Here is a 27,903-nt window from a genome sequence, read left to right as displayed (position 1 = left end):
CTCAGCTGGAATGGAGTCTGAGCCAGGGGCTTTGCCATTGGATAGCAGACGGATAGCTTTCTGGGTCTCATCCAAAGTTGGAATGGCATCCAATGACTCACTGACTGGCACCTGGGGGAGTCGGTCGATGGCTTCATCATTGATGGTGGAGGGGCGGTTCAGTACACTGTCAAAGTGTTCAGCCCATCTCTCAAGGATCCCGTCCTTGTCAGTGATCAGGGTAGAACCATCAGCACTGAGGAGTGGAGCAGATCCGGAGGTGGTGGGACCGTAGACTTCTTTCAGGTCGTTCCTGTCTGCAAAGCCCTGGATCTCATCAGCTTTGTTGCTCAACCAGGAATCCTGCATCTGCCGCAGCTTCAGCTGGATGGTGCTGTGTGCGCTCTTCAGTATGTCTTTCTTTGACTGTGACTTGGGATCTTCAATGTGGGCTCTGTAGGCTTGACGTTTGTCTTCTAGCAGCTGCTTGATCTCAGTGCAGTTCTCGTCAAACCAGTCTTTGTGCTTCTTGACAGAAGGCCCCAGGCACTCCATGGCAGTGTTGTACACCGTCTCATGCAGTGCGCCCCATGCTGCCTCCACATTCTGGTTGTCCAGCACGGTGGACTCAAGGCGTTCCTCCAGGGTGTCAGCAAAGCTCTGCTTGATGTTGCCTAGCTCCAGCTTGTTGACATTCAGGCATTTGAGTGCTTTTATGCCCTGAGGCCGTCTCTTGGGCTGGATGCGGAGGTTGAGCTTGGAGACGATAAGGCGGTGGTCTGTCCAGCACTTGGCGCCGCACATGGCCCTCGTGACTCGTACGTCCTGCCTGTCCCTCTTCCTGACGATGACAAAGTCGATGAGATGCCAATGCCCAGAGCGAGGATGCATCCATGACGTCCTGTTACGGGTAGGGAGGCAGAAGACGGTGTTTGTGATAAGAAGGTCGTGCTCAGCACATGTCTAGAGAAGTAGATCGCCATTGCTGTTACAGTTACCAACCCCATGCTTCCCAATCACTCCTTCCCAGGAGGTGCTGTCACAACCAACTCTCGCGTTAAAGTCACCAAGAATGATGAGCTTGTCTGCGTTGGGAACAGTGGTGATGACAGCGTTCAGGTCCTCGTAGAACTTGTCCTTGATCTCATCTGGGTTGGTCATGGTGGGCGCGTAGGCGCTGACAATGGTGGTTAACTTCTTCCCGTTGCATATAGGGAGTTTCATCGTCATCAGACGATCGTTCACTCCTTTCGGGGGGCCAGCCAGCTTGCCAACGAGGGTTGTCTTCACTGCAAAGCCAACTCCAGCCTCACGTCTCTCTTCAGGTCCACGACCACTCCAAAAGAAGGTGTAGCCTGCGCCTCGCTCACAGAGTTCTCCTTCTTCTGCCAGTCTGGTCTCACTTAAGGCAGCGATGTCGATGTTGTACCTGGCTAATTCACTCGCAATGAGTGCTGTGCGTCTCTGTGGTCTGTCAGAGTCGCCTCTGTCCAGAAGCGTACGCACGTTCCATGTGGCAATGGTCAATGGGGTGCTCCTTGTTTTCTTCTTTCTTTCCTTTGTGTGTCAACCGCTTGAGTAGGGTCCGCGTCAGCCGCGGTATGCTGACTAGGGTGGTGTGGAGCAGGCAATGTTTAGGGCACCTTTTCTAACCCCTTCCTCATGCCATGGAGGTGAGCAGTGCTGTCCTGAAGAGGGCTGCTCAGTCACTCAGGGGGCTGCCGATCTCCACCGCTGCTCCAGTCAGTGAAAAACGACCCTATGGCCTGAGCCGCCTGTGTGCAGGTCCGCGGCTACGACTGCCAGTGTACCCACACCTGTCGTTTCGTTGCTCGCCTGTCGCCACAGGGCTTGGGGAAAATGATGGTATGGGATGAAGGATGACTGATGATTTGCGCGATGACTTTGTTTATAGTGAAGAGGAGTTGCGCACCGTCGACCTCACTCTCTTGTCCGAGACCATCTGTATCCAGTGGCAGGACGAGGTCAAGACGACTGGAGATGGAAACGGATGCAGTGGATGACCAGGATGTCCTATGTGCCTCATCCTGCCCTCAGCACTCCACAGTGCTCTGCTGCAACCGCCTTCCTCTCCGTTGAACCATGAAGATTTCTTCCGCAGAGTCCGCCGGATCCAGTCTTGACATGCTTGGGTAGACAAGTCCTAACTCACCGAGGATTTGAGACCCATCGGCTACTCTCACCTAGTTTAGCCAACCTGTCAAAGCTGTTGCCCAGGGGTTGGGCGCTGCCGCATGCTAGCAGCTTCTAGGACCCATAGGTGAGAGCTGGGTGCCGGTGGGGACCAACAGAGGACGAACCACTCCCGGAAGAGCGTGACAAGCCCCCCCTCTGGAGATACTACCCCTCCCGTGCACCCCCTAACCCCCATACGTATGTAAGGGATTCTGCAATAACAGGGGCTGAAAGAGTTAATATTTTCCCGTCTATACCTTCGATTCCTCTGGTACCCATTTGCTTTAAATTTATTAGAGCATCTCTGAACCTTTTAACTTGTTTACTATATTTCTTTGGTTTTTGGAAATCCTCCCTCGTTCCAGAAATCAAAAGGGAATCTCTGAATTCTATTGCCTTATCTATGTCTTGTCATTCAAGGTCGTTTAGGCATGCTTTTTACACGTTTAGTTTTGAATACAGCATGCTTATTGTAAATATTGAGAAACGTGTGATACCATACAGTCCAAGACCTAGTCACACACACACACACACACACACACACACACACATGAAAAGAAGTGGAGCTGCCACAACTAAACTTACTGCTGGGGGAAGAGATCAGTTTTGAAAGAAGTAAGGGAGCCAGATTGAAAAGAAAATGATCTGTATCCATAGGTCTTGCTTCTGACGTGCTGTATCCTGAGAAGTCGTGTATCAGAGGAGGAACGAAGCTGGCGAGACGGAGTATGGATATGGAGGAATTCAGACAGATACTCTGGTCCTCTTCTTCTTCGTTCGTGGGCTGCAACTCCCACGTTCACTCGTATGTACACGAGCGGGCTTTTACGTACATGACATTTTTTACCACGCCACGTAGGCAGCCATTCTCCGTTTTCGGGGGTGTGCATGCTGAGTATGTTCTTGTTTCCATAACCCACCGAACGCTGACATGGATTACAGGATCTTTAACGTGCGTATTTGATCTTCTGCTTGCGTATACACACGAAGGGGGTTCGGGCACTAGCAGGTCTGCACATATGTTGACCTGGGAGATCGGAAAAATCTCCATCCTTCACCTACCAGATTCGAACCCGGGACCCTCAGATTGAAAGTCTAACGCCTTAACCACTCGGCTATTGACAGCCACAGACCCACTGACAGCAGAAAGATTCAGAGAGTGGATAGCTTATAGTCCATTCGATCAAAAACAGGCAAACAGCGGAGAGACTGAAGAAGTGGTGAAATATTATCAAATTAAGAAGCTCTGCAACTGAGTCTGGCAGCGTTATTCTGAAATCGCTGAAGTTTGTCTATCAGATATTTGGAAAAGCCGGTCAAAAGAGAATTGCAGTAATCCAATCTTGAAAGAACAAAAGCGCATACATGTATTTCGGTTGCACCAGCAGAGAGATAGTGGCAGAAATAACTGACTCTACGCAGTTCCAGATAGTTATTCGAAATGTGCTGTTGGAAGGAAAGAGACTGGTCGAAGATTACATCAAGACTGCGAACAGAAGGAAGCGAAACAGCTGTGTTATGAATCAGAACAGAGTCAGAAAAGGAAGGACGCTGACGAAACTTTTTTGGACAGGCTATCATAAATTCGGTCTTATCGTCATTTAGTTGCAGCTTATTGAGAGTCATCCAGTTCTTTAGGTCTGCAATACACTCCCGTGTCTGAATCACTAGTGCATAAATTTCAGCTATGGAGGCCGACTGATAAAGTTGAGTGTCATCAGCAAAGCTCTCATGCGCCATCGTATGGTGACTGATGACATCCGACAAAGGAGCCACATACAGCACGAAAAGAACGGGACAAAGGACGGACCCCTGTGGGACAACATACAGAATACAGAACACTTTATTATTTCCAATGAGAAATTAACTTGTGGTGTAAAACACATAAACAATATATGAAAATCACAGTAATTCACTGTATAACACAGAAGACATAAAAGCACTAATACTGACTTCAAGTAATTCCCACATACAGTAATTACAGTCACGCACATGCAATAATCACAGTAGGCATACAAAGTATACATAAGTCATAAAAGCTTGAATGTCGACTTAAAGTAAATCACACAATGAACATACAAAATACTTAAGTTAATTTGGAGTAAACACACATTCAATAATCACAGCCATTCACATGGAACAATCACAGCCAAAGGCGTAAACATCATACTATGAATAAACATTATTAAAAAATGTGCTATCAAATAGTATGTTTAAAGTCAAATGTCATATTATGCACACATATACTTTCGCGTGCTTTCTATGGAATCACACACTAGTTATCAATCACTATTGTTTAACATTTGATAAGACCTTGGAATAAAACTGTATCTAATTCTGTTTACTTTGAGTTTAGGGACGATGATGCCTGAAGGACGAAGTTTATAATTATTTGCCAGAGTATGGCTACTGTCGCTTGAAATACACATGGCTTTCTGTCGTACTCTACAATTTATCTAAACTGTTCTCCCTCACACCCACTTGCTGCACACATTCACGATCTCATTCTGCATATTCTTATTCATTACAGCAAGACCCCTATACCAACATATAAAGAAAAATTTAAAACAGATTTTATAAAGCATGTATAGAATCCCTGAAGCACTTCGGAATTAACTGATTTTTCTAGGTTTCTGTAGATAACAGATGCGAGACTGACATTTTATGCGTTTAAAATATGTAAATATATATTTGAATTAAAACCACTGTTCAGTGCCAGAGAATTTTGTATAAAAAAAAGTGCTCTCCCATTGCTAGGGAATTTTGAGGATTCGGGGGTAATAAATCACAAAAAAAATTCTTGCTCAAAAGCCATGGGGGATACAGAAAGAAAGAAAACGTTTTTGTGAAGGAAAATGAGTGTAGATTTTGCTTCTGGGCTTTTATTCCCAATTTGGTTGATTGTAGATAACTGTTCGGGCATGTAAAGTCAAGATAATAATTTTTGTGCAACAGAAAAGTCTGTTTCCACCTCTACATAATGACATCCATAAAGAAAAGAAACAAAATACAGCTAGAAATAGCAAGCCTATTGTCAGATTATACCTGTAGAAGAAATTAAAACAGGCTATAAGTTTATGAAAACAAATCACAGCTCTTGTAGACATGTAAATAAATCACTGTCCCAATAATGACAAAACTGAGTAAAGTCAACATAAAAGGTCAATCACAGTCCCAGAAACTGAACTAGCAACTCTTTGACAGCAAAGAGGGTTTTCAAGTGAGAGGGCGAAATTCTTTGATGACGTTCACTCCTTTCAAGTTGCACGTGGGCCAATTTAATTGTCTGCTGTGCATCCAGCTTGCCACCTCTTCAAACAAGTCATCCCTCTGATTCAGCAAAAACAAAAAAAACAAAAAAGCATTAAAAACAATAAAGCACGTGTTTCACGGCCAGTGCAGGTTCAGCACTGCGTTTCGTGAAAATCGTGGGGCATTGGCGGTTGTCGATTGCCTTCTGTCTGCTTTGAAATGTGAGTACATTCTTCCCAAAAGCCACGCCCCTTTGATGACCTCTGGCTGGTATTCGACCTATCGTCTTACATCACTCCTCTCCCTCTCCTTCCCTTCTTCCAACACAGGCTGCACGAATTCTGTCAGTCATAGTCAGTTGTTTAAAAACGCTGTCTGATTGGGTGGACAGACTGAATTACCATAAAATGGGTTGTTAGTTTCATAACTGTCGTCAATCGCTTTCGTTTTCAAACCAATCATCAGACAAGAGAGATCTTTCTCCATCACGAAAGCTGTCCATAATCACAAGCAGAGCTTTGAGAATTGTGTAAATCTGCTGTCTGTGACTATTTACTTTACTGCACACAGTTTTCAATGCATTTGTTTGCACATGATGCAACCCCCTTTTCCACGCTCGTATCACGTGGTCAATTAGCAAATTGTTATTGAGTAGAAAGAGGTCTTCTACCTGATGTAAGCTAATTTAATTAGTATTTTTATAATCCAGACACATCAAACTAACTGTTCATTGTCTGTTTATGTGAATTGAACTAAACTCCAATGAAGGCAAAACCGGACAACATGCAGGACGTCAGTGGACGTCTTATAGGCACTATGGCAATACTTTTTGTAGGACGTCAGCTGACGTCTTATAGGCAGTCTACTGGTTAAAGTCAAGTCCCTAAGCATTTATATTCAATCATTCTTTCAACCTTTATAACATTGATAAACAGGTCAGAAATGGAAAAGACGTTTTTTTCTGAAATCAACATCCTTTTTTTGTTGTTGCTTTCTGGACATTTAGATGAAGTAATATTCTTTGCACCAGGAGGAAAATTGTTGGACTCACTCAAAGTACACAGCATCAAGATTTCAAGGTTGACAAATCTATTAAGGCTGAGTGATCAGAATACTTAACGGAGTTTTGGCTGAGCCAGCGCAGTCATTAATTTTGTATATAGTGTGAACAGTACGGGTGATGGGACTGTACCGTGGAGAGCACCAGTGGAAGTTGTCTTCACAGAAGACAGAGCTTGCTCAAAAAGGACCAACTGACTTCTGTGAACGAGAAAACTGTTTACGCATTGATGAGCCTTGGGCTGATGCTAAATAAAAGCAGATTACGTGCCAAGGGCCGTGGCTGATTGGTGTTAAATACGGATGAAAAGTCAATAGAATAAAATGCGAACAAATGAATTGGGTTTCTCCAGCTGAGTGTATGCACACTGCAAGAGGTTAAGTGTGACATCAGCTGTACGAAGATTAGACTTATATGCTAACTGGCATTGATCATGGTAGGATGTTGTGTATGATAAAATGTGTTTCAGGATGATCCGTTCTAGACATTTCATGATAATGAGAGTCAGGGCAATGAGATGGTAGTCATGTAGAGACACAGGGTTTTTGCTCTTTGGGAATGGGCTGATCACTGAATGCTTCCACAAAGCAGGTATACGACAATCCTTCAGAGACTATGTGAACATGCCACAAAACACACGACACAGCTGTGAGGCACATGTCTTCAGGAGTCGTCCACTGTTCCCATCAGGCCCTACTGCCGTTTTTGACAGGAAATGCCCAGAAAGTAAATTCAACAGTGCAAGGGTCAATGAATAAAACATGGTCATCGTTTAAAACACTTTCTTTAAAGACAGTTATTTTTCCAGTTCATTGTCAAAATCATTTCATTTAAATCGACAACAGAAGTCATTTAATTTTTTTCTGAAAAATCTTTTAGATGCTCTAATGACAAACGTGGCACAGGGACTGGTGTTGTGTGTTGTCCAGAAAGTAGTTACAGCCCTTTCCATGCATTTGCCATATTGCTGCTTTTAAATCTACGTTCAGTCTTTTCTTTATACAGTTTCTTTAATTAATTAACTTCTTTTATCAGTTTCTTTTGTGCAGACGTTCACTGACTTCCATCGCTGTTCTGAAAAGCTATATCTCAAGGCAGATACACCAGAGTATCTACCATTTGCACACACTTTCTATGTGCGATCTCACAGGTAAGACGTGATCCATGCTAGTGCAGTGTCACGAACACCAAAGGAAGTTTTAAGTCTGTTCAAGAAGAGAGAATGGTCGATAGTGTCAAATGCTGCAGTCAAGTCTAAAAGAGCGAGAACAGATATCTTTTCATCATCAAATCTGGTGCTTTTATAGACTCTGCAGTAAGCAGTCTGGTGCTTTTATAGACTGAACAGTCTGGTGATTTTATAGACTGAGCAGTCTGGTGCTTTATAGACTCTGCAGTGAGCAGTCTGGTGCTTTTATAGACTCTGCAGTGAGCAGTCTGGTGCTTTTATAGACTGAGTGGTCTGGTGCTTTATAGACTGAGCAGTCTGGTGCTTTATAGACTCTGCAGTGAGCAGTCTGGTGCTTTTATAGACTGAGCAGTCTGGTGCTTTATAGACTGAGCAGTCTGGTGCTTTATAGACTGAGAAGTCTGGTGCTTTATAGACTCTGCAGTCTGGTGCTGTTATAGACTCTGCAGTGAGCAATCTGGTGCTTTTATAGACTGAGCAGTCTGGTGCTTTATAGACTGAGCAGTCTGGTGCTTTTATAGACTCTGCAATGAGCAGTCTGGTGCTTTATAGAGTAATCTGGTGCTTTATAGACTCTGCAGTGAGCAGTCTGGTGCTTTTATAGACTCTGCAGTGAGCAGTCTGGTGCTTTTATAGACTGAGCAGTCTGGTGCTTTTATAGACTCTGCAGTGAGCAGTCTGGTGCTTTTATAGACTGAGCAGTCTGGTGCTTTTATAGACTGCAGTGAACAGTCTGGTGCTTTTATAGACTGAGCAGTCTGGTGCTTTTATAGACTGAGCAGTCTGGTGCTTTTATAGACTGAGCAGTCTGGTGCTTTATAGACTCTGCAGTCTGGTGCTATTATAGACACTGCAGTGAGCAGTCTGGTGCTTTTATAGACTCTGCAGTGAGCAGTCTGGTGCTTTTATAGACTGAGCAGTCTGGTGTTTTTATAGACTGGGCAGTCTGGTGCTTTATAGACTCAGCAGTCTGGTGCTTTATGGACTCAGCAGTCTGGTGCTTTTATAGACTGAGCAGTCATTCTTCATTTTATCATCAACTGATGAGACAGGTCGATGATTTTTTAAACAAATTGTGTAAACAGATTGTAATATATTGGAAGACGAAATCCATCTTCTTGATCATTGAGTTCAATACAAAGCTTTAAGGGAACAATTAATGAAAGATATTAAAAATTTGAATAACACACGAAATATTCCCAGTCAGTTATTATTAACAGATAATGTATATATATATATATATATATATATATATATATATATATATATATATATATATATATATATATATAAAAGATTAGGACAATTTGTTTATGAATGCTGGTCCAATTCATGACGTTAATTACTATTCATTTACATATGTTCTTGTGTCTATAAACCTTAAGGTTTCGTGACGTTAAAATTAATTCTATTCTATTCTATGCTATTCTATTCTATTCTTCACACACACACACACACACACACACACACGCACACACACACACATACACACACGTTATAATTTGAGTCTGTTGTCTGAGGAGAGGCGGACGCTGCTGTGTGACGTATGTTTCTTGCAGCAGCGAGATGCTGTCGCCGGTCCTCTTCAAAGTGAGCCGTCATTCTCGAAATGAGAGTACTCCATGCTGGTGTTTACTGCGGAGGTTTCGCCAGGCTGTATGCCATTCCACTTGGGGTAACTCTTTAAAGTGTCCTTATACCTCAGTTTGAGTCTTCCCTGTCTGCATGAACCTTCCTTGAGCTGACCATACATCACTTGCCTGGGAATGCGACTGTCGTCCAATCTGATCACATGGCCAGCCCGGCGAAGCTGAGCCTTCAGCAACATTGATTCAGTGATCACTGAGCCACCTCTGTCCAGCACTGCTTGGTTTGTGGCTTTGTCCTGCCAGCAGATGTTCATGGTCATGTGCAGCGATCTCATATGGAACTGTTCCAGCTGCTTGATGTCGGCGATACGGGGGCCATGTTTCACATCCATAGAGCAGTGCAGAAATGACAATAGCTTTGTAGACCTTGATCTTAGTGGACAGTCTGATGTCTTTCTGCTGGAGGGCCTTCAGTCTCAGTCTTTCAAGTTCTTGGTTAGCCTTTAAAATTCTGGATGTGATCTTTTTGTTCAGTGAACCGTCTGCAGAGATTGTGCTGCCAAGGTATTTGAAGTTTTCTACGCATTTTAGCTGGACTCCATCAATGGTCATGTATGGCTGCGGCAGGCTTGCGTTCGGGGCTGCTTGAACCAGGACCCTGTTTTTTCCCGGCTGATTGTCAAGAACGCTCACAGTAAACGCACGGTTACTAAACACATAATTACTCAACACACATTGAACACACTAACATCAAAGAATGACATAAACTTATCTTCCGGAGATCTCTTCGACCAGATGTACTGATACCAATCATGATTTCGTCGGAAACGGACAAAGAGGCTTGTGTCGGACCCCAAACTGGCCACTAAAAGGGCCGACATAGGCAGATACTATCAGACAGACCCTTTAAAAGAAGAACAGTCCAAAGGGTGACATTTATTTCTCTGTCAGACCGAAACCTTAGTTTCAGCAACTGGATCGTGCACTTATGTAAGGCGGCTTGGGGAGGATGAAATAGGTGGATTAAAGGTGCAAACGGGGTAGGTAAGGGGTGGAGAGGGTGAGAGGGGTAGTTACGGGATGGAGAGGGGGTAGTGGGGGGTGGACAGAGGTAGTAGGGGGGGGGGGGGGACAGAGGGAAGGTAGGGGGTGGAGAGGGGATAGTAGGGGGTGGAGAGGGGGTAGGTAGGGGGTGGTGGTGGATAGGGGGTAGGTAGGTGGTGGAGAGGGGGTAGTAGGGGGTGGACAGGGGGTAGGTAGGGGGTTGACAGGGGATAGGTAGGGGGTGGACAGGAGGTAGTAGGGGTGGACAGGGGGTAGTAGGGGGTGGACAGGAGGTAGTAGGGGGTGGACAGGGGGTAATAGGGGGTGGACAGGAGGTAGTAGGGGTGGACAGGGGGTAATAGGGGGTGGACAGGGGGTAATAGGGGGTGGACAGGAGGTAGTGGGGGTGGACAGGAGGTAGTAGGGGGTGAACAGGAGGTAGTGGGGGTGGACAGGGGGTAGTGGGGGTGAACAGGTGGAAGGTAGGGGGTGGACAGGAGGTAGTGGGGGTGGACAGGGGGTAGTAGGGGGTGAACAGGTGGAAGGTAGGGGGTGGACAGGAGGTAGTGGGGGTGGACAGGGGGTAGTAGGGGGTGAACAGGTGGAAGGTAGGGGGTGGACAGGAGGTAGTAGGGGGTGGACAGGGGTAGCAGCAGGTGCAGAGGGTGTAGGTAGGGGGTGGAGACTAGGCGCTCAGTTCGATTTTCCAGTCAAACTTGGGAGAAAGGTCGAGAGCGGGATTTGAACCCAGACCCTCACCGACTGAATATTGGCAGACGAGCGTCTTAACCAGTCTGCCACATTCCTCCAGAGAGAGAGAGAGAGAGAGAGAGAGAGAACTGCATTACATGTGCACTAATTTGGAAACAAAATTTTAAAATGTCATAAAAACGAAGTCTCTCGTATCAGTCTTTTTGATAGCTATGTCTTTTCTGTTATCTTTTTTTTCACAATTATTCGAAGAGCAATCACTCATGATTTAGCCGATCTCTAAAACAGACAGAAAAAGAAAATCATTTTTTCTTTACGTCTGTCTCTCTGTTTTTCTCTTTTTCTCTCTCTCTGCCCCCCCCCCCCCCTCTGTGTGTGTGTGTGTGTGTCACACACACACACACGAACGAACACACGTACACACACAGGATCAGATCACAGCACACGTATTTTCCGTCTAAATTTACTGAAATCATTAACCAACAACACCCCACCCCCCACCCCCCAAACACATACACACACACACACACACATACACACACACAGTGCACCTAAATATCTATTGCAAAAGATTCAAAGTGTAGACTGTAAGGCTATCAAAATTGCCCTCGGAGTGCCCTCTCATGCATCCAACCAGGAAACATACAAATCAGCCGGAATTCTTCCCTTAAATAAACATCGCGAGTTAGCAACAGCAAAATTCGCTGTGAGATACACTTCAGTGACAAAAAATTTCATTGCTAATGAACTGACAGTAAGATCTGACATTGATTTTCCTAAAAGGGCTAAAGCCATTTCATCACAAGAAACAGTTGCAACTTACGATTCAAATTTGTTAAAAGAATCTGATGTTAACATGAAAGAGCTAGCTGGAAAACCACATTACACTCCTATTCCTTTTTTGGAAATGTTGAAAGCAGATTTTGTCAGTTATTCTGAAACAAAAAAGGAAGAAAACATCAATATCCTAAGTACTACCTGAATCCATTTAGCAGAACAATATCAGGATCATCTCCATATATTTACAGATGGACCTGTTCTTGATGACAAAAATGCTGGTGCGGCTTTCTATATTCCTGCCTTTAAAGTTGAAAAAGCTTACTTTATAGAAAAACATCTTTCAATATTCACAGCTGAGCTAATTGCTATTATACAAGCTCTGATCTACTTAGTGAGCCATCAAATAATTTTCTCGAAAATAGCATTCTTTGTTGATTCCAAATCAGTACTTTATGCTCTAGGGTTATTTAGCCTTGAAACAAGACCTGACTTAGTTATCGAGGCAAATCATTTGGTACATTGTTTGAGGATTAAAGGGACTGAGGTAAGTTTTTGTTGGGTGCTTTCTCATGTGGGCATTCATGACAATGAAACTGCTGATAAAGCTGCTAAAAGAGGAGCACAAGATTCAGATAAATCGACAAAAATACATGTCCGTCTTTCCGTAAAAGAGGCATACACTTTGTTAGAAAATCAGCTTGGGGTCGATTTCATAACCGATGGAAGGAAAAAAAAATTTGTAACATAAAGGGACATCATTCCCCGAGAACATACTGAATCCATCAGTTTGCTATGAAAGATTAATAACCTCTACTTTCTTCCGTATAAAATTTGAAGCGCTGAAGACAAAGTATAGTAAAAATGTTACATGCATCTGTGGTAAGCAGTTCAGCTTGCATCATTGTTTGTTTCACTGTCAGCAGTTACGTACCTTCTTGCCCAAGTATTTCAAAGAGAATAACTATTCTGCAGATGATTTTTGGAAACTTATTTCTGACGAGGTTCTTATGGTCGAACTTTCACAGGCATTAGTTCATAGCCCTATTTCTACTTTCCTTTAATGTACTTCGGAATTGCGTTAATGGTTTCTGATTATTATCATCATTATTGAATTGTTACTGTTAAATGTAATTGCATGTTAGTTATGTATTTTTTTGTAGTTTTCTACCTTTTTCTGTTTTCCTCTTCCCTCTATATATATTATGCGCAAACTGATGGTAAAATCCTGTTTGGGCGATGGACCCTCTGTTTACTCTGATGTGTGTGTGTGTGTGTGTGTGTGTGTGTTGGATCGCACACTGCGTGTGAAGACATAACAAATTGACGAGGATGCATCTGTCGCGCCCTCTCCCCTCAGCCTCCCCCCACCACAGGTTCTTTTTCAGTGCGCCAAGCGCGTACTGCATACGGGACATCGGTTTACAGTCTCATCCCAACGACAAGACGTTCGGCTCTATTTTCCAGTCAAACTTCGGAGAAAGGGCATTCTGCCACCTTCCTCCACAGAGACAGAAGAGATAGATAGATAGATAGATAGATAGAGAGAGAGAGAGAGAGAGAGAGAGAGAGAGAACTGCATTATGTGTGAACTAATTTGGTAACAAACTTTCGAAATGTCATGTTTATAAAAACAACGTCTCTCATTTCAGTCTACGCGATTGCTATGGTTTTGTTTTGTTTTGTTTTGTTTCTTTATTGTTGTGTTTTCACAATTATTCGAAGAGCGGTCACTCATAATTTTGCCGACCTCTAAACGAGACAGAAAATGAATATTATTTTTATTTTTCTCTCTCTGTTTTTCTCTCTCTCCTTTTCTTACTCATACACACGCGCGCGCGCGCGCTTGCACGAACGAACACACACACACACACACACACACACTCCCACACAATCAGAGAACAGCACACGCATTTCAGTCTAAAATCACTTAAATTATTAACTAGCAACGCGCAACACACACAGACACACACACACAGACACACACACACACACACCACACCACACTACACCCTCTCCACCGACCCCCCCCCCCCCCCTTCCGGGTCATCCCTGCAAGTTAGCCAGGCAAGTGAATCAAACTAAGAAATAATCACTGAATATTAATACTTTTTAGAATCAATTAAAATAACATGGATCATTATCTATATCTATTCTGACATTTTTGTTTATATACTGGGCACACACTGTTAGTAAAATCAAAGTGGTTGTCTATTGGGCGATGTACCCTCTGTATACTCTGCTCTAGTCTTGTGTGTGTGTGTGTGTATGTGTGTGTGTGTGCGTGTTGGCGCGTACGGGCGCGCGTGTTGACCAGAACAATTTGACGAGGATGCAACCATTCTTTGCGTTCTCTCCCCTCACCTTCCCTTCCCCACCAACACCCCCCTTTAACCGCCCCCCCCCCCCTCTCCCCGCCATCCCCCCCTTCCACCCACTCCCCATTGACACAACCACAAGAGTACACATGAACACACACCAAGATGACTCACCGCAAGCTTGACAGTGTCGTCAGCATCCACATTGATGACGTCAGGATTCGTAGCGGCAACGTCATTATCCATTGGTTCTGATCCCTTTGTTGTCTGTGAGGACAATGTTCCCTCTGTTGTCTGTGAGGACAATGTTCCCTCTGTTGTCTGGGAGGACAATGTGCCCTCTGTTGTCTGGGAGGACAATGTGCCCTCTGTTGTCTCTGTGGGCAATGTTGTCTCTGTTGTCTGTGAGGACAACGTGCCCTCTGTTGCCTCTGTGGGTAATGTTGTCTTTTTTGTCTTTGAGGACAATGTTCCCTCTGTTGTCTGTGAGGGCAATGTTGTCTCTGTTGTCTCTGTGGGCAATGTTCTCTCTGTTGTCTGGGAGGACAATGTTCCCTCTGTTGTCTGTGAGGACAATGTTCCCTCTGCTGTCTGTGAGGACAATGTTCCCTCTGCTGTCTCTATGGGCAATGTTCTCTCTGTTGTCTGTGAGGGCAATGTTCCCTCTGCTGTCTGTGAGGGCAATGTTCCCTCTGTTGTCTGTGAGGACAATGTTCCCTCTGCTGTCTCTATGGGCAATGTTCTCTCTGTTGTCTGTGAGGGCAATGTTCCCTCTGCTGTCTCTATGGGCAATGTTCTCTCTGTTGTCTGTGAGGACAATGTTCCCTCTGCTGTCTCTATGGGCAATGTTCTCTCTGTTGTCTGTGAGGGCAATGTTCCCTCTGCTGTCTCTATGGGCAATGTTCTCTCTGTTGTCTGTGAGGGCAATGTTCCCTCTGCTGTCTCTATGGGCAATGTCCCCTGTGTTGTGGCATAGCCTGTCTGGATTGTCTCTGCTGCACCAGTTGTTTCTGCACCAGTTGTCTCTGAAGTAGTTGTCTCTGCACCAAATGTCTCCACACCAGTTGTCTCTGTTTTCTCTGCAACAGCAGTGTCTGTTTTCTCTGCACCAGTTGTATCTGCACCAGTTGTCTCCAATACCTTGTAATCAACTGTTCCTTTTCCTTCACCACCAGCTGTTTCTGTTGTTCGTTTATTGCCTGTCCGTGTAGTGTCCACACCAAGTGGCTCCGTCGTCAGTGCCTCAGCCGTGCATGTTGCCGACTCAGGGTAAGTTTTCTGTGAAGCGTGTTCCTGTGTCTCTCTGGCCAGAACACTGCTCACTGTCTCTGTTTCAAGGTCACCCTCTGTTTTCTCTCTTTTTTCGGGGTCACTGTCTTCTGTTTCTCTCTCAGTATCAGCTTGCCCTGTGTCACGTGGCTGGGCCCATTCTGAAGTGGTGATCTTTGTGTTTCCTGCATTGCTCGTCTTTCTGTCCCTTTCTTGCGCTGCCTCTGTGTTGGTTGTTCCTGTTGCTTCTTTGGCAGCTGTTGGTGTCTGTCTGTCAGGTGTGACGTTATTTGCTGCCTGTGCTGTCTGTGCCTCGGTTATCCCCTCGTCTTTTCTCTGTATCGTTCCTGTGTCCGTATCTGTTGTCTCTACATTATCGTTTTTCTCTTTATCATCTGTCTTTGCTGAATCTGTATCGTGTCTCAGTGACGTGTCTGTCTCGGCACTGCTGACTGCACTTGCGTCATCGACTGTCTTTGTATCGTCAATGTTTGCGACATTGACTGTCTTTGTATCGTCAATGTTTGCGTTATCGGCTATCTTTGCATCATCAATTGTCTTTCCATTATCAGCTATATTCGTACCTTTTTCAGGAGCTGTATCTGTTGTCCCTGCAGTCTGTGTATAACCTGCCTTTCTGATGGCTGTTGTTAAAGTCACGTGAATCTCCTCGTCACTGGTGACGTCCTGAGCGGAGCACGGACACTCTCCCTGCAGGGAACTCAGGGTGCCGATGTCCTCCTCACCGCCATGGGACGTGATCGCCACGTGCATTGCCTGCACCTCATCCCGGTCCCTGGAGCGTGAGCTGTCCAGGTGTCGCCCCCCTGTTTTAGCAGTGGCCACAGTGGGCACGGCCACAACAGCGCCATGTGCACTGCCCGCTGATACTGTTTCCACCGCTACATCTTCTGTGACCAGACTGTGGGCAAACAGTGAGTGGCAGCTGTCAGTGTTGGTGTCTGTTGACAGTTGGTTGGTGTCTGTAGACACGCTGGCTGTCATGTTGCCCGTGTTGCCAGATGTCTCCCTTTGCCGGGGTTCACTGGGGACAGTTGTTTGCTGACCAGCGTCCTGCTGGACGGCCGTGTCTCTGTGTCCACAGCTGTCATGTCTCCCGTGGGGTTCATCGACTTGCGAGGTGTCACCAGATAGGGTCGTTTTGTCTGCCTCACAGTCACCAGTGTCTGAATCAGCGCCAGTTGACGATTCCTTTTCTGTTTTTGTTGGATTGTCAGAGGTGGCTTTTGGTCCCTTCTCTGTAACGTCAGGGTTATCTGAACATGCACAGCATGTATCTTGCTGACTGTCTGTTGGACTGACATCACTTTGAATGGCTGTGTCGGTTGGGGGAGCTGGAGCATGACCAGCGGCATTGGATCCACCCCGTTCAGCAGAGACAGAAGACTCACCGTTTTCGTCACTGTGGCTTTCAATAGTTTTGCTCACTGTGTTACGTTGCATTGCAGAGTCGCTCTGTGTCCCAGTCTTTTCTACGCCACCGTCACGTGCTGTGTGAGTCTGGGTTCCACTGTTTCTTGCTGAAGGCGTCTGACTTTCGGAGGCTATGTTGGGACTGGACTGTGACAGTGTGTCTTCTGCACTGGGACATTCCTCGTCCTTCGTGGAGGTTTCTGTCTTTTTGGTGAGCAAGGCATTTTCACTGTTGGTATCTACAGTCTTTTCAGCTGATGCAGCATTGACGGTGTAAGAATCAGCATTGTTTTCTTTGGACGAAGAAGAATTACCGCTGTCTGCTTCTCCCTGAGGCGCATAATTAGTCACAGTCTTAGAACTGTTCTTCTCATTAACAGTGGCCTCGTCACACGCGGTCCTGATGACTGCAGCAGTCTTTGTATCTTCTGTGCATGTGACATCGTTGGTGACAGAGCAGCTTTCATCTCTTCCATTGTTTTCATCAAACGTGCTGTCAGTGGGTGAATTGCAAGCATCATTTTCAGGGCACAGAGACCCCATGTCACTAAAAGTCTTGCCAGGCTCAGAATCGCTGTCAAGTGGTATTTGCTGTTCACAAAATGAATGTTTTTCGATAAACTCTTCATTATTCATGAATGTCTCAGCATCATTCGTCAACATATTGCTATAATTCTTGGAACTTGCATTGTCTTTCTGTGGTGTTGTGGGCTGATATTCAGTTTGTTGTGTAGCCAGACCTGCGTTAGTTTGTAATGACGGCTGTGCAGGGATGCTGCTGTCTATAGATAAGGAGCTGTCATGAAGCTCGTCCTTTTCTGCAATGTCAGCGACTTCTGACGATACATTATGTCTGTCAGTTGTAGAGTTGTCAGAAGTCGTGGCATTTTCCATTGTGTCAGACAGCCCGTGTTCAGTGTAGCTATCACTCCTGCTGAACAAAGTGCTGTGCTCATCAGATGCTCTGTTTACACATGTTCCACAGAATTCCGATAAAGCACCGTCTTCGTGAACAATGTCCTTTGTATTGGAAAAAAGACTCTTTTAGCAAAGAATTGTTTTGAACATTCGTAACACTGTTTCCTACAGCAAAGAATTGTTTCCAGCATTGGTTATGCTGTTGTTGTTTTTTTTACACATGACTCATCACCAGAGGAAAACTGTGTTTTCTGCAGATCTGCTATTTTGGTCAGATGATCATGAAGATCTGTTTTCGTGCGTTGTGTCTGACAGTGTTCTGTACCAATCTTTATCTATCGCGTTCGTACCATTTCCAATACAAGACAATGTCACGCCATTTTCGTGTCCAGGCATTGTTTCAGTGCTTCTTTCATCTATTATAGTCTTTTTTTCATTATCTATAGATTGCCTTTTTATCCAGCATTTCCCAGTATGGTTGGTAGCACTGGTTCTGACTAACGAGTCTCTGTCAGCTGACAAACAACTGCTTTGAACATTTATAATCACCAGTGTTGACAGAACATGACCATTTCCAACACAAACGCACCGGTCCATAGCTGAGGTGAACAGACACAAGCTACACTGGTAACTGTCACTATCACAGAGAGGGTCACGGTCAGTGGTGCCTTCATCCACTTTGTTGACACAGGTCCATTTCCATCCATGACGCTTCACAACTCTCTTTCCCTGTGTGGAAAACAACAGAGTGGTCGGCACACCCTCTTCACCTGATGGACATGTTACTGCTTTCAGTTCATCATCAATGTGCTCGTTAAATCCCCTGTGTATGCTTCTGTTGCTCGTCTTTCAGTTTTTGCTCCTGTGACTCAGATTTCCATGCTTCAAGTTGTATCATACAGCTTTAGTCACAAAAATGTAAGAAATCTCTTTGTCTCTTGCTTCTTTCTTGAATTTTTATCATTTTATTATCTTTTTAACAACACTTACATTTGAATCCTTGGACAATGTTTTCATGTGTCAAATAGAGTTCAGTGGAATCCACGGGCAATGTTTTCACACTACAGATGTTCAGTTGAATCCACGGGCAATGTTTTCACATGACAGATATTCAGTTGAATCCATGGGCAATGTTTTCACATGACAGATATTCAGTTGAATCCACGGGCAATGTTTTCACATGACTGACAGAGTTCAGCTCCAGAGCTTTGATCCTCTTGTTCCCCAGTTGATAAGATAACACACTTTGTATCCTGTGTTTCCTGTAGCAGTCTCAAATACGTGCACTCAGAAAACCTGGAATATTTCAACCGATACTGAAACTTGTGTGGCGTCACTTTACTTCATTCACATGGAGACAGGGGAGTTCTGTGTCCATACTACATACCCGCTGTCTGCACGGTTCACACGTTGTGCCACACCCCCTTGTCAGACAGTCTGCACCAAAGTGACTGAACTGTGTCACAACGGATGGAAACGCAGCTTGACGCTCACAACAGCCAAGGGAAAAGTCCTGAGTGTTGTGTGTGTATCTGTTACAAATTGCATCCTGTGTTTTGCTGCGTCAGTCCCACATCGATCCAGGCTTCTCGCCAGCTCAGTGACGGTGTGCCCAGTGTTGGGGATGGTCCCTCACTGTTGGTACAAGGCCAAGCACGGCAACAGGGATCGAGATGCATGTTTACACAGGCACAGTGCAGAAAAGGTCAAACAAACATTGTTTTCACTTGAAAGCTATGTGCGCATAAAATTTGTAGCCAGCCCTTCTAGCTTCATAAGACGACATGGTCTCCACTCAGTGCAACCATCTTTCACATCAGTACACCATGTCTGCCGTCTAGCCTGCTCTCGGAATGTCAACACAGTGCTGTAACCACAATCACACACACTGACAAACGGGATAATTGGACACCACTTCGTGTCTATCAGACCTCTCCAACGAACTGGTGAGAAACAGTCACTGAAAACTGCCCTCTTGTTTCGCACACCTCAAGGAACCAGCTAATTGACTGACGTCTAGTCTTCAACCACAGGGGGGGGGGGGGGGGGGGGGGTAGAGACGTCGCGACAATAAAGATGATTGTTTTCGTGACACACTGAAACTAGTCCACTGAGACGCAGGACTCTAAAAAGCACAAAGCAAACAGGACTTTTTTCAAGCGTTTGGAGAGTTGTGAAACTGGTGAAAGTTGTCTCCCACACTCTCCCTCCTCCCACACATTGAACACGCTGCACAACACACACAACACACAGACCGCTTGTTTTTGATAAATCGTGTTCGATGCTGTGCGTGCCACCCCTAACTCCCAGTCATTCTGCGGAGTGGATGTGGAGAGCGAGGCCAGGGGTGGGTGGTGGTGATGGTGGGGAGGGCAGAGTGGGTGTGGAGGGGGATGTCCCAGCGTGAGACAAGGGGCTTTGGATAGGAGGGGGAAGGGACAGGAATTCTGACAATGCTCTGTGGCCCTGATTGCAGATTGCCAGTGCCTGCCCGGTGTCACGGCTCATGCCTTGCCCCTCCTTACGTTTGTCTCCTGGGGGTAATTGTAGGGTTGTGACCGTCATCAACAGTTTGTCTGCCAGTCTCTGTCTCTCTGTCTGTTTCTCTGTCTCTGTCTGTCTATCTCTCTTTCTCTCTGTGTGTGTGTCTCTGTCTGTCTCTGTGTCTCTCACACCCACTCCCTCTTTCATTGTCTCTCTTTCACATATGATATTCGCATTGACTATTATTTACTTATATTGCTCTCTCTCTCTCTCTCTCTCTCTCTCTCTCTCTCTCTCTCTGTGTGTGTGTGTGTGTGTGTGTGTGTGTGTGTGTGTGTGTGTCGTCCACTTTCGACAACATTTTTATGTACTTATATAAGCATGTTTCGTGCTCCAAACTATCCATTGAAGAAATTTTCCGTATATGGGAACCGAAATTAAACAAAATCAAATGTCCCAATTCCTATAATAGACATATATATTTCTCCAGTCTTGCCTACTCTAGTTCACGACTCTGTTCACGGAAACATCACGACTTTCAGAAAACATTATTTTCCCATCTTTTCCAGTGAAGATGGAGCAATTCCCACTGTTATAAATCACACTCAAAAAGGCTTTCTCTGGTGGGCTTTTTATATTTTTAAAATATTTTTTTTAATTCATCGTGTTTTTTTTGTTTTTGTTTTTTTTAAATAAATAATCAGTTTGTTGTAAGCATTTAATAGTGGTGACATAAATGGACGAGCTCACCGTCTACGCTCTTTCTAAACAATATAACTGGAATTTGCTTCAGCTCCCAACCCTAGAGCCCTTCAGTCACCCCCTCTTTTAACTCTCATATATTTTACTTTACTTGAATCCACAATTATTTCAATGGCGTTACATTTTTACTTCTTTCTTAAAAAAAAAGAATGGATGACTTTCGTTTAACATGTGCATCCCTTAGTTTTTATTGCTTGATGATTATCTTGACATGTATTGATATCTCCCTCTTTCCACCTCTCTCTCTCTGTTGTTCTACCTGCCCTGTTTCACTATCTTCTTGTCTGTCGATCTGTCTCTCCTCACGCACGCACACACACACACACACACACACACACACACACACACACACAAACACACACACACACACACACACACACACACACACACACTCATTCTGGCATGGCATTAGCTTGGGAAGTAACACGACAGGAGAATGAAGCTCTTCTCTCTTCTTTCTCTACATCACTACTTCCATTCCCTCTATCTGTGTGTGTGTGTGTGTGTGTGTGTGTGTGTGTGTGTGTGTGTGTGTGTGTGTGTGTGTGTGAGCACGCGCGGGCCTGTGTATGTATTTGCTTGTCGGTAGGTCTCTGTCTCTTTCTGTCTGTCTGTTTCTCTGTCTCTCTCACTTTCACTCGCTCAGCGAATAAACCCATGCCTATACACACACGCACATGTATACACCATCCCTTTCTCTCAAAGTACACACACACACGCACACACCTTCCATTTCTCTCAAAGTACACACACACACACACACACACACACACACACACACATGCACACACACACGCACGCGCGCGCACGTATACACCTTTTTATCAAAGTTCACACACACATACACACCTTCCCTTTCTCTCAAAGTACACACACACACTCACACACACGCACATGTACAAGTCATTTTGCGGAATGGGATCACTGTATAATTCTCCTATTACATATGAGGAGTTACAAACCGCTATAGCTTCCCTTGGCAATAAAAAAAGTTCAGTTGGAATCGATGCACTATCGAATGTGATGCTAAAACACATCCCAAAAAATTGTATCGTTTTCCTACACAAAATATATCAGAAATGTTGGACATCTGGAACTGTACCACAGATATGGAAAACATCAATAGTTGTACCGGTTTTAAAAGCAGGAAAACCTAAACGTAATAAAAATAGTTACAGGCCTATTGCTTTGACCTCGCATGTCTGTAAATTGATGGAAAAAATAGTCCTGTTTAGAATTATAACTTACTGCGAAAAATACAATATCATTCCAGTGAACCAGGCTGGATTTAGAAAAGGAAGATCAACGGTCGAACACCTAGTAAAGATTACAACTCAAATAAAACATCAGTTTGCCCGCAGAAAAAGTGTCCTCGCAACGTTTTTTGACGTAAAGAAAGCCTACGATCAGGTTTGGCACAAACGTCTTTTATTTAAACTGAAATCAGTTGGAATATCTGGTAATCTCTATGAGTATATTAAAAGTTTTTTTATCTAATAGAATTATTCAAGCAAGGGTGGGAACACATTATTCTTTGCCACATAAACTTGACATGGGAATTCCACAGGGCTCAGTTATAGCCCCTATTCTCTTTAATATTCTTATTCAGGATCTACCAAAGGCATTGTCAAATCGTGTAGTTTTAGTACAGTATGCTGATGATATATGTATGTGGATGGGTGTCAATCTAAAAAAGTCAACCCCACAAAGAGCACAGAATTATATACGTCGTTTGTATCAGTCTGATCTCGATAACATTGGTAACTATATGTTTGAAAATGGTCTAGCTTTGTCGACTGAAAAAACATGTATGATGTTGTTTAATTCAGGTGGTAACCCATCTAGCACACCCATTTTTAAATTACTTGGTGACGTCATTGATTATAAACAGGTAGTGAAGTTTTTAGGCGTTTATCTTACTTCAAAGCTGACATGGAACATTCACTTTGATTACATCTTAACAAAGGCAAGGAAAAGTATCAATCTTATGAAAATTATAAGCCGCTTACCCTGGGGAATGGATACAAAAACATTGATTCATCTTGCCATGGCCCTTGTAAGATCTAAGATAACCTATGCACAAGAAATATTTTTCAGTGCACCTAAATATCTGTTACAAAAGATTCAAAGTGTAGACTGTAAGGCTATCAAAATTGCCCTCGGAGTGCCCTCTCATGCATCCAATCAGGAAACATACAAAACAGCCGGAATTCTTCCCTTAAGTGAACATCGTGAGTTAGCAACAGCAAAATTCGCTGTGAGGTACACTTCAATGACAAAAAATTTCATTGCTGATGAACTGACAGTAAGATCAGACATTGATTTTCCTAAAAGAGCTAAAGCCATCTCATCACAAGAAACAGTTGCAACTTACATTTCAAATCTGTTAAAAGAATCTGAAGTTAACATGAAAGAGTTAGCTGCAAAACCACATCATTCTCCTGTTCCTTTTTGGGAAATGTTGAAAGCGGATTTTGATATCACTTATTCTGAAACAAAAAAGGAAGAAAACATCAATATCACGACAAGTACTGCCAGAATTCATATAACAGAAAAATATCAGAATCATCTCCATGTATTTACAGATGGATCTGTTCTTGATGACAAAAACGCTGGTGCGGCTTTCTATATTCCTGCCTTTAAAGTTGAAAAATCTTACTTTATTGGAAAACACCTTTCCATATTCACAGCTGAGCTAATTGCTATTATACAAGCTCTGAACTACTTAGTGAGCCATCAAATAGTTTTCTCGAAAATAGCATTCTTTGTTGATTCCAAATCAGTACTTTATGCTCTAGAACTATTCAGCCTTGAAACAAGACCTGACTTAGTTATTGAGGCAAATCATTTGGTACATTGTTTAAGGATTAAAGGGACTGAGGTCAGTTTTTGTTGGGTGCCTTCTCATGTGGGCATTCTTGGCAATGAAACTGTTGATAAAGCAGCTAAAAGAGGAGCGCAAGATTCAGAAAAATCGACAAAAATACATGTCCGTCTCTCCGTAAAAGAGGCATACACTTTGTTAGAAAAATCAGCATGGGGTCGATTTCATAACCGATGGAAGTTAAAGTTTTTAAACCATAAAGGAGCATTATTCCCCGAGAATATTATTAAAGAAAAGATACCGAATCCATCAGCTTGCTATACAAGATTAATAACCTCTACTTTCTTCCGTATAAAACTTGATGCGCTGAAGATAAAGTATAGTAAAAATGTTACATGCATCTGTGGTAAGCAGTTCAGCTTGCATCATTGTTTGTTTCACTGCCAGCAGTTACGTACCTTCTTGCCCAAGTATTTCAAAGAGAATAATAATTCTGCAGATGATTTTTGTAAAGTTATTTCTGACGAGGTTCTTATGGTCGAACTTTCACAGGCATTAGTTCATAGCCCTATTTCTACATTCCTTTAATGCACTTCAGAATTGTGTTAATGGTTTCTGATTATTATAATTATTATTATTGAATTGTTACTGTTAAATGTAATAGCATGTTAGTTATACCCCATGCCCCCACGACACCCCACCCCACCCCTTTAATTTTTTTTTTTTTTTTTTTTTTAACGTGATAGTGAAAAGACGTCTGATAGTGAAAAGACGCTAAACAAAAGAACGAACGCACATGTACACACCTTCCCTTTCTCTCAAAGCACACACACACACATACCCACACACCTTCCCTTTTTCTCAAAGTCGGCACACACACATACGCACACGTACGCACCTTTCTATCAAAGTACACACACACACACACACACACACACACGCACACATACGCACGCACACACACGCTTTTGCACGTACTCAAAACTTACGAATACCCATATACGCCCTCCCTATCGATCCATTCCCCACTTTTGACTCACACATTCACACATGCAGAGAGTGGGGAAGCGCGTGTTATGGGAGAGGTTGTTGTGATCAGTCGTCGTTCAACCCAGGAAATATTTATAATGCACGCATAACTGTCATCTGTGTGCTTTCGTGATGTGTGCAAGTGTAGGTATATATGGTGTCTACGTCACTACACCTCAAGTCATCTGGCAAACGGAATATGCTCGAAAGATATTTCGTTGTACAGTTATTTCACGGTCAGACTCATAGAAAAGTTGATTGATAGATCACAGTTTATCATATAACAGTTTATTCACGGTTAAACTTATAGAAGGTGACAGAATGGTTAGGACGCTTATCTACTGATGCAGTGCGCTTGAGGATCTGGGTTCCCTCTCTCGACTGTTTCCTCAAGTTTGACTGGAAAATCATGTCATGGCCAGAGTGTCTGGTGTTCTGTCAGTGACATGTGATGGACATAGTGCCTGGTGTTCTGTCAGTGACATGTCATGGCCACAGTGTCTGGTGTTCTGTCAGTGACATGTCATGGCCACAGTGTCTGGTGTTCTGTCAGTGACATGTGATGGACATAGTGCCTGGTGTTCTGTCAGTGACATGTGATGGACATAGTGCCTGGTGTTCTGTCGGTGACATGTGATGGACATAGTGCCTGGTGTTCTGTCAGTGACATGTGATGGACATAGTGCCTGGTGTTCTGTCAGTGATATGTGATGGACATAGTGCCTGGTGTTCTGTCGGTGACATGTCATGGACATAGTGTCTGGTGTTCTGTCAGTGACATGTCATGGACATAGTGCCTGGTGTTCTGTCAGTGACATGCCAGGTCTATTGTGTCTGGTGCTTTGTCAGTGACATGTCAGGTCTATAGTGTCTGGTGTTCTGTCAGTCACATGTCATGGACATAGTGAATGGTGGTCTGTCAATGACATGTCAGGTCTATAGTGTCTGGTGTTCTGTCAGTGACATGTCAGGGCTGTAGTGTCTGGTGTTCTGTCAGTGACATGCCAGGTCTATAGTATCTGGTGTTCTGTCAGTGACATGCCAGGTCTATTGTGTCTGGTGCTTTGTCAGTGACATGTCAGGGCCATAGTGCCTGGTGTTCTGTCAGTGACATGTCAGGTATATAGTGTCTGGTGTTCTGTCAGTCACATGTCAGGTCTATAGTGCCTGGTGCTGTCAGTGACATGTCAGGTCTATAGTGTCTGGTGTTCTGTCAATGACATGTCAGGGCCATAGTGTCTGGTGTTTTGTCAGTGACATGTCAGGGCCATAGTGCCTGGTGTTCTGTCAGTGACATGTCAGGGCCATAGTGCCTGGTGTTCTGTCAGTGACATGTCAGGGCCATAGTGTCTGGTGTTCTGTCAATGACATGTCAGGGCCATAGTGCCTGGTGTTCTGTCAGTGACATGTCAGGGCCACAGTGCCTGGTGTTCTGTCAATGACATGTCATGGCCATAGTGCCTGGTGTTCTGTCAGTGACATGTCAGGGCCATAGTGTCTGGTGTTCTGTCAGTGACATGTCATGGACATAGTGCCTGGTGTTCTGTCAGTGACATGCCAGGTCTATAGCGTCTGATTTTCTGTCAGTGACATGTCATGGCCATAGTGTCTGCTGTTCTGTCAGTGACATTTCAGGTCTATAGTGTCTGGTATTCTGTCAGTGACATGTCAGGGCCATAGTGTCTGGTGTTCTGTCAGTGACATGTGAGGGCCATAGTGTCTGGTGTTCTGTCAATGACATGTCAGGTCTATAGTGTCTGGTGTTCTGTCAGTGACATGTCAGGTCTATAGTGTCTGGTGTTCTGTCAGTGACATGTCAGGTCTATAGTACCTGGTGTTCTGTTAGTGACATGTCATGGCCATAGTGCCTGGTATTCTGTCAGTGACTTGCCAGGTCTATAGTGTCTGGTGTTCAGTCAGTGACATGTCATGGCCATAGTGCCTGGTGTTCTGTCAGTGACATGTCAGGTCTATAGTGTCTGGTGTTCTGTCAGTGACATGTCAGGTCTATAGTACCTGGTTTTCTGTTAGTGACATGTCATGGCCATAGTGCCTGGTGTTCTGTCAGTGACTTGCCAGGTCTATAGTGTCTGGTGTTCAGTCAGTGACATGCCAGGGCCATAGTGCCTGGTGTTCTGTCAGTGACATGTCAGGTCTATAGTGTCTGGTGTTCTGTCAATGACATGTCATAGGCACAGTCCTGAGAGACAATGGACGTCTTGCCACGGATCGTTTTTGTTCTTGTTGTAGTTGTTGTGGTACTTGTTGCTGTGGTTGTTGTTGTGTTTGGGATCATTTAGTCGTTGTTGTTGTTGTGTGTGTGTTGTGTTGTTGTTGCTGTGGTGGTGGTGGTGGTGGTGGTGGTGTGTGTGTGTGTGTGTGTGTGTGTGTGTGTGATTTGAGACCATTTATAGGCCTTTTGTATGGGGATAGAGAAAACAGTGTGGTAAACATAAATAGACTGAAAAAAGCTAATGAAAACTGTGAAATACACAAAGACAAGATTCAGGTCTGTTTCAGTTACCACCACTGTTCATCGACTACCCTTCTGAACACTATACTGAGAGAAACCAAGAGAAACCTCATTGTGTGTCTCAAAGATAGACAGAGAGAGAGAGAGAGAGAGAGAGAGAGAGAGAGAGAGAGAGAGAGAGAGAGAGAGAAGACAAGACAAGACAAAATCTTTATTAACGAGGGTAATAGATAAGCAAGTAACATGCTTTTTTACATCCAGCCCTCGCCCTAAAGAGGGAATAAAGCTAAAAAAGCGAAAATGAGCACAAAATCAAAACACAATCAAAATATACCATTATTTCACAGTTCAAAGCCATTCCACAAAAGGAAGAAGAAGAGAAGAGAAGAAAAGAAATGAAATACACACACACACACACACACACACACACACAAACGCACACAAATGCACCCACTCAAGAGAGAGTGAGAGGGAACTCACAAATTGTCGAAAGCAATGTTGGATTTCAGGTGACGTCAATTTTTGTGAATAGGTACATTTTTAGATTTTGCTTAAAGTTGTTGTGGTTAGTAATATTTTTTAAACGTGATGGTAA

At 44.1% G+C, this 27,903-nt stretch overlaps 1 protein-coding gene across 1 annotated transcript in view; it reads right to left on the bottom strand.

Moving 5' to 3' along the window:
* The window catches only part of LOC143289813 (uncharacterized), an 85,606-nt gene extending 65,961 nt beyond the window's left edge, over positions 1-19,645 (bottom strand). The window contains exon 1 of the mRNA XM_076598974.1: positions 14,290-19,645. Coding sequence (XP_076455089.1) covers positions 14,290-17,712 — 3,423 coding nt within the window. The 5' untranslated portion in view covers positions 17,713-19,645. The remainder of the gene's footprint in view (positions 1-14,289) is intronic.
* Between the last annotated feature and the right edge of the window lie 8,258 nt (positions 19,646-27,903).

The sequence above is a fragment of the Babylonia areolata genome, chromosome 14 (assembly GCF_041734735.1).
Source record: "Babylonia areolata isolate BAREFJ2019XMU chromosome 14, ASM4173473v1, whole genome shotgun sequence".
NCBI lineage: Eukaryota > Metazoa > Mollusca > Gastropoda > Neogastropoda > Buccinidae > Babylonia > Babylonia areolata.
The sequence above is the reverse complement of the archived record's forward strand: the minus strand, read 5'-3'. Positions and strand labels throughout refer to the sequence as shown.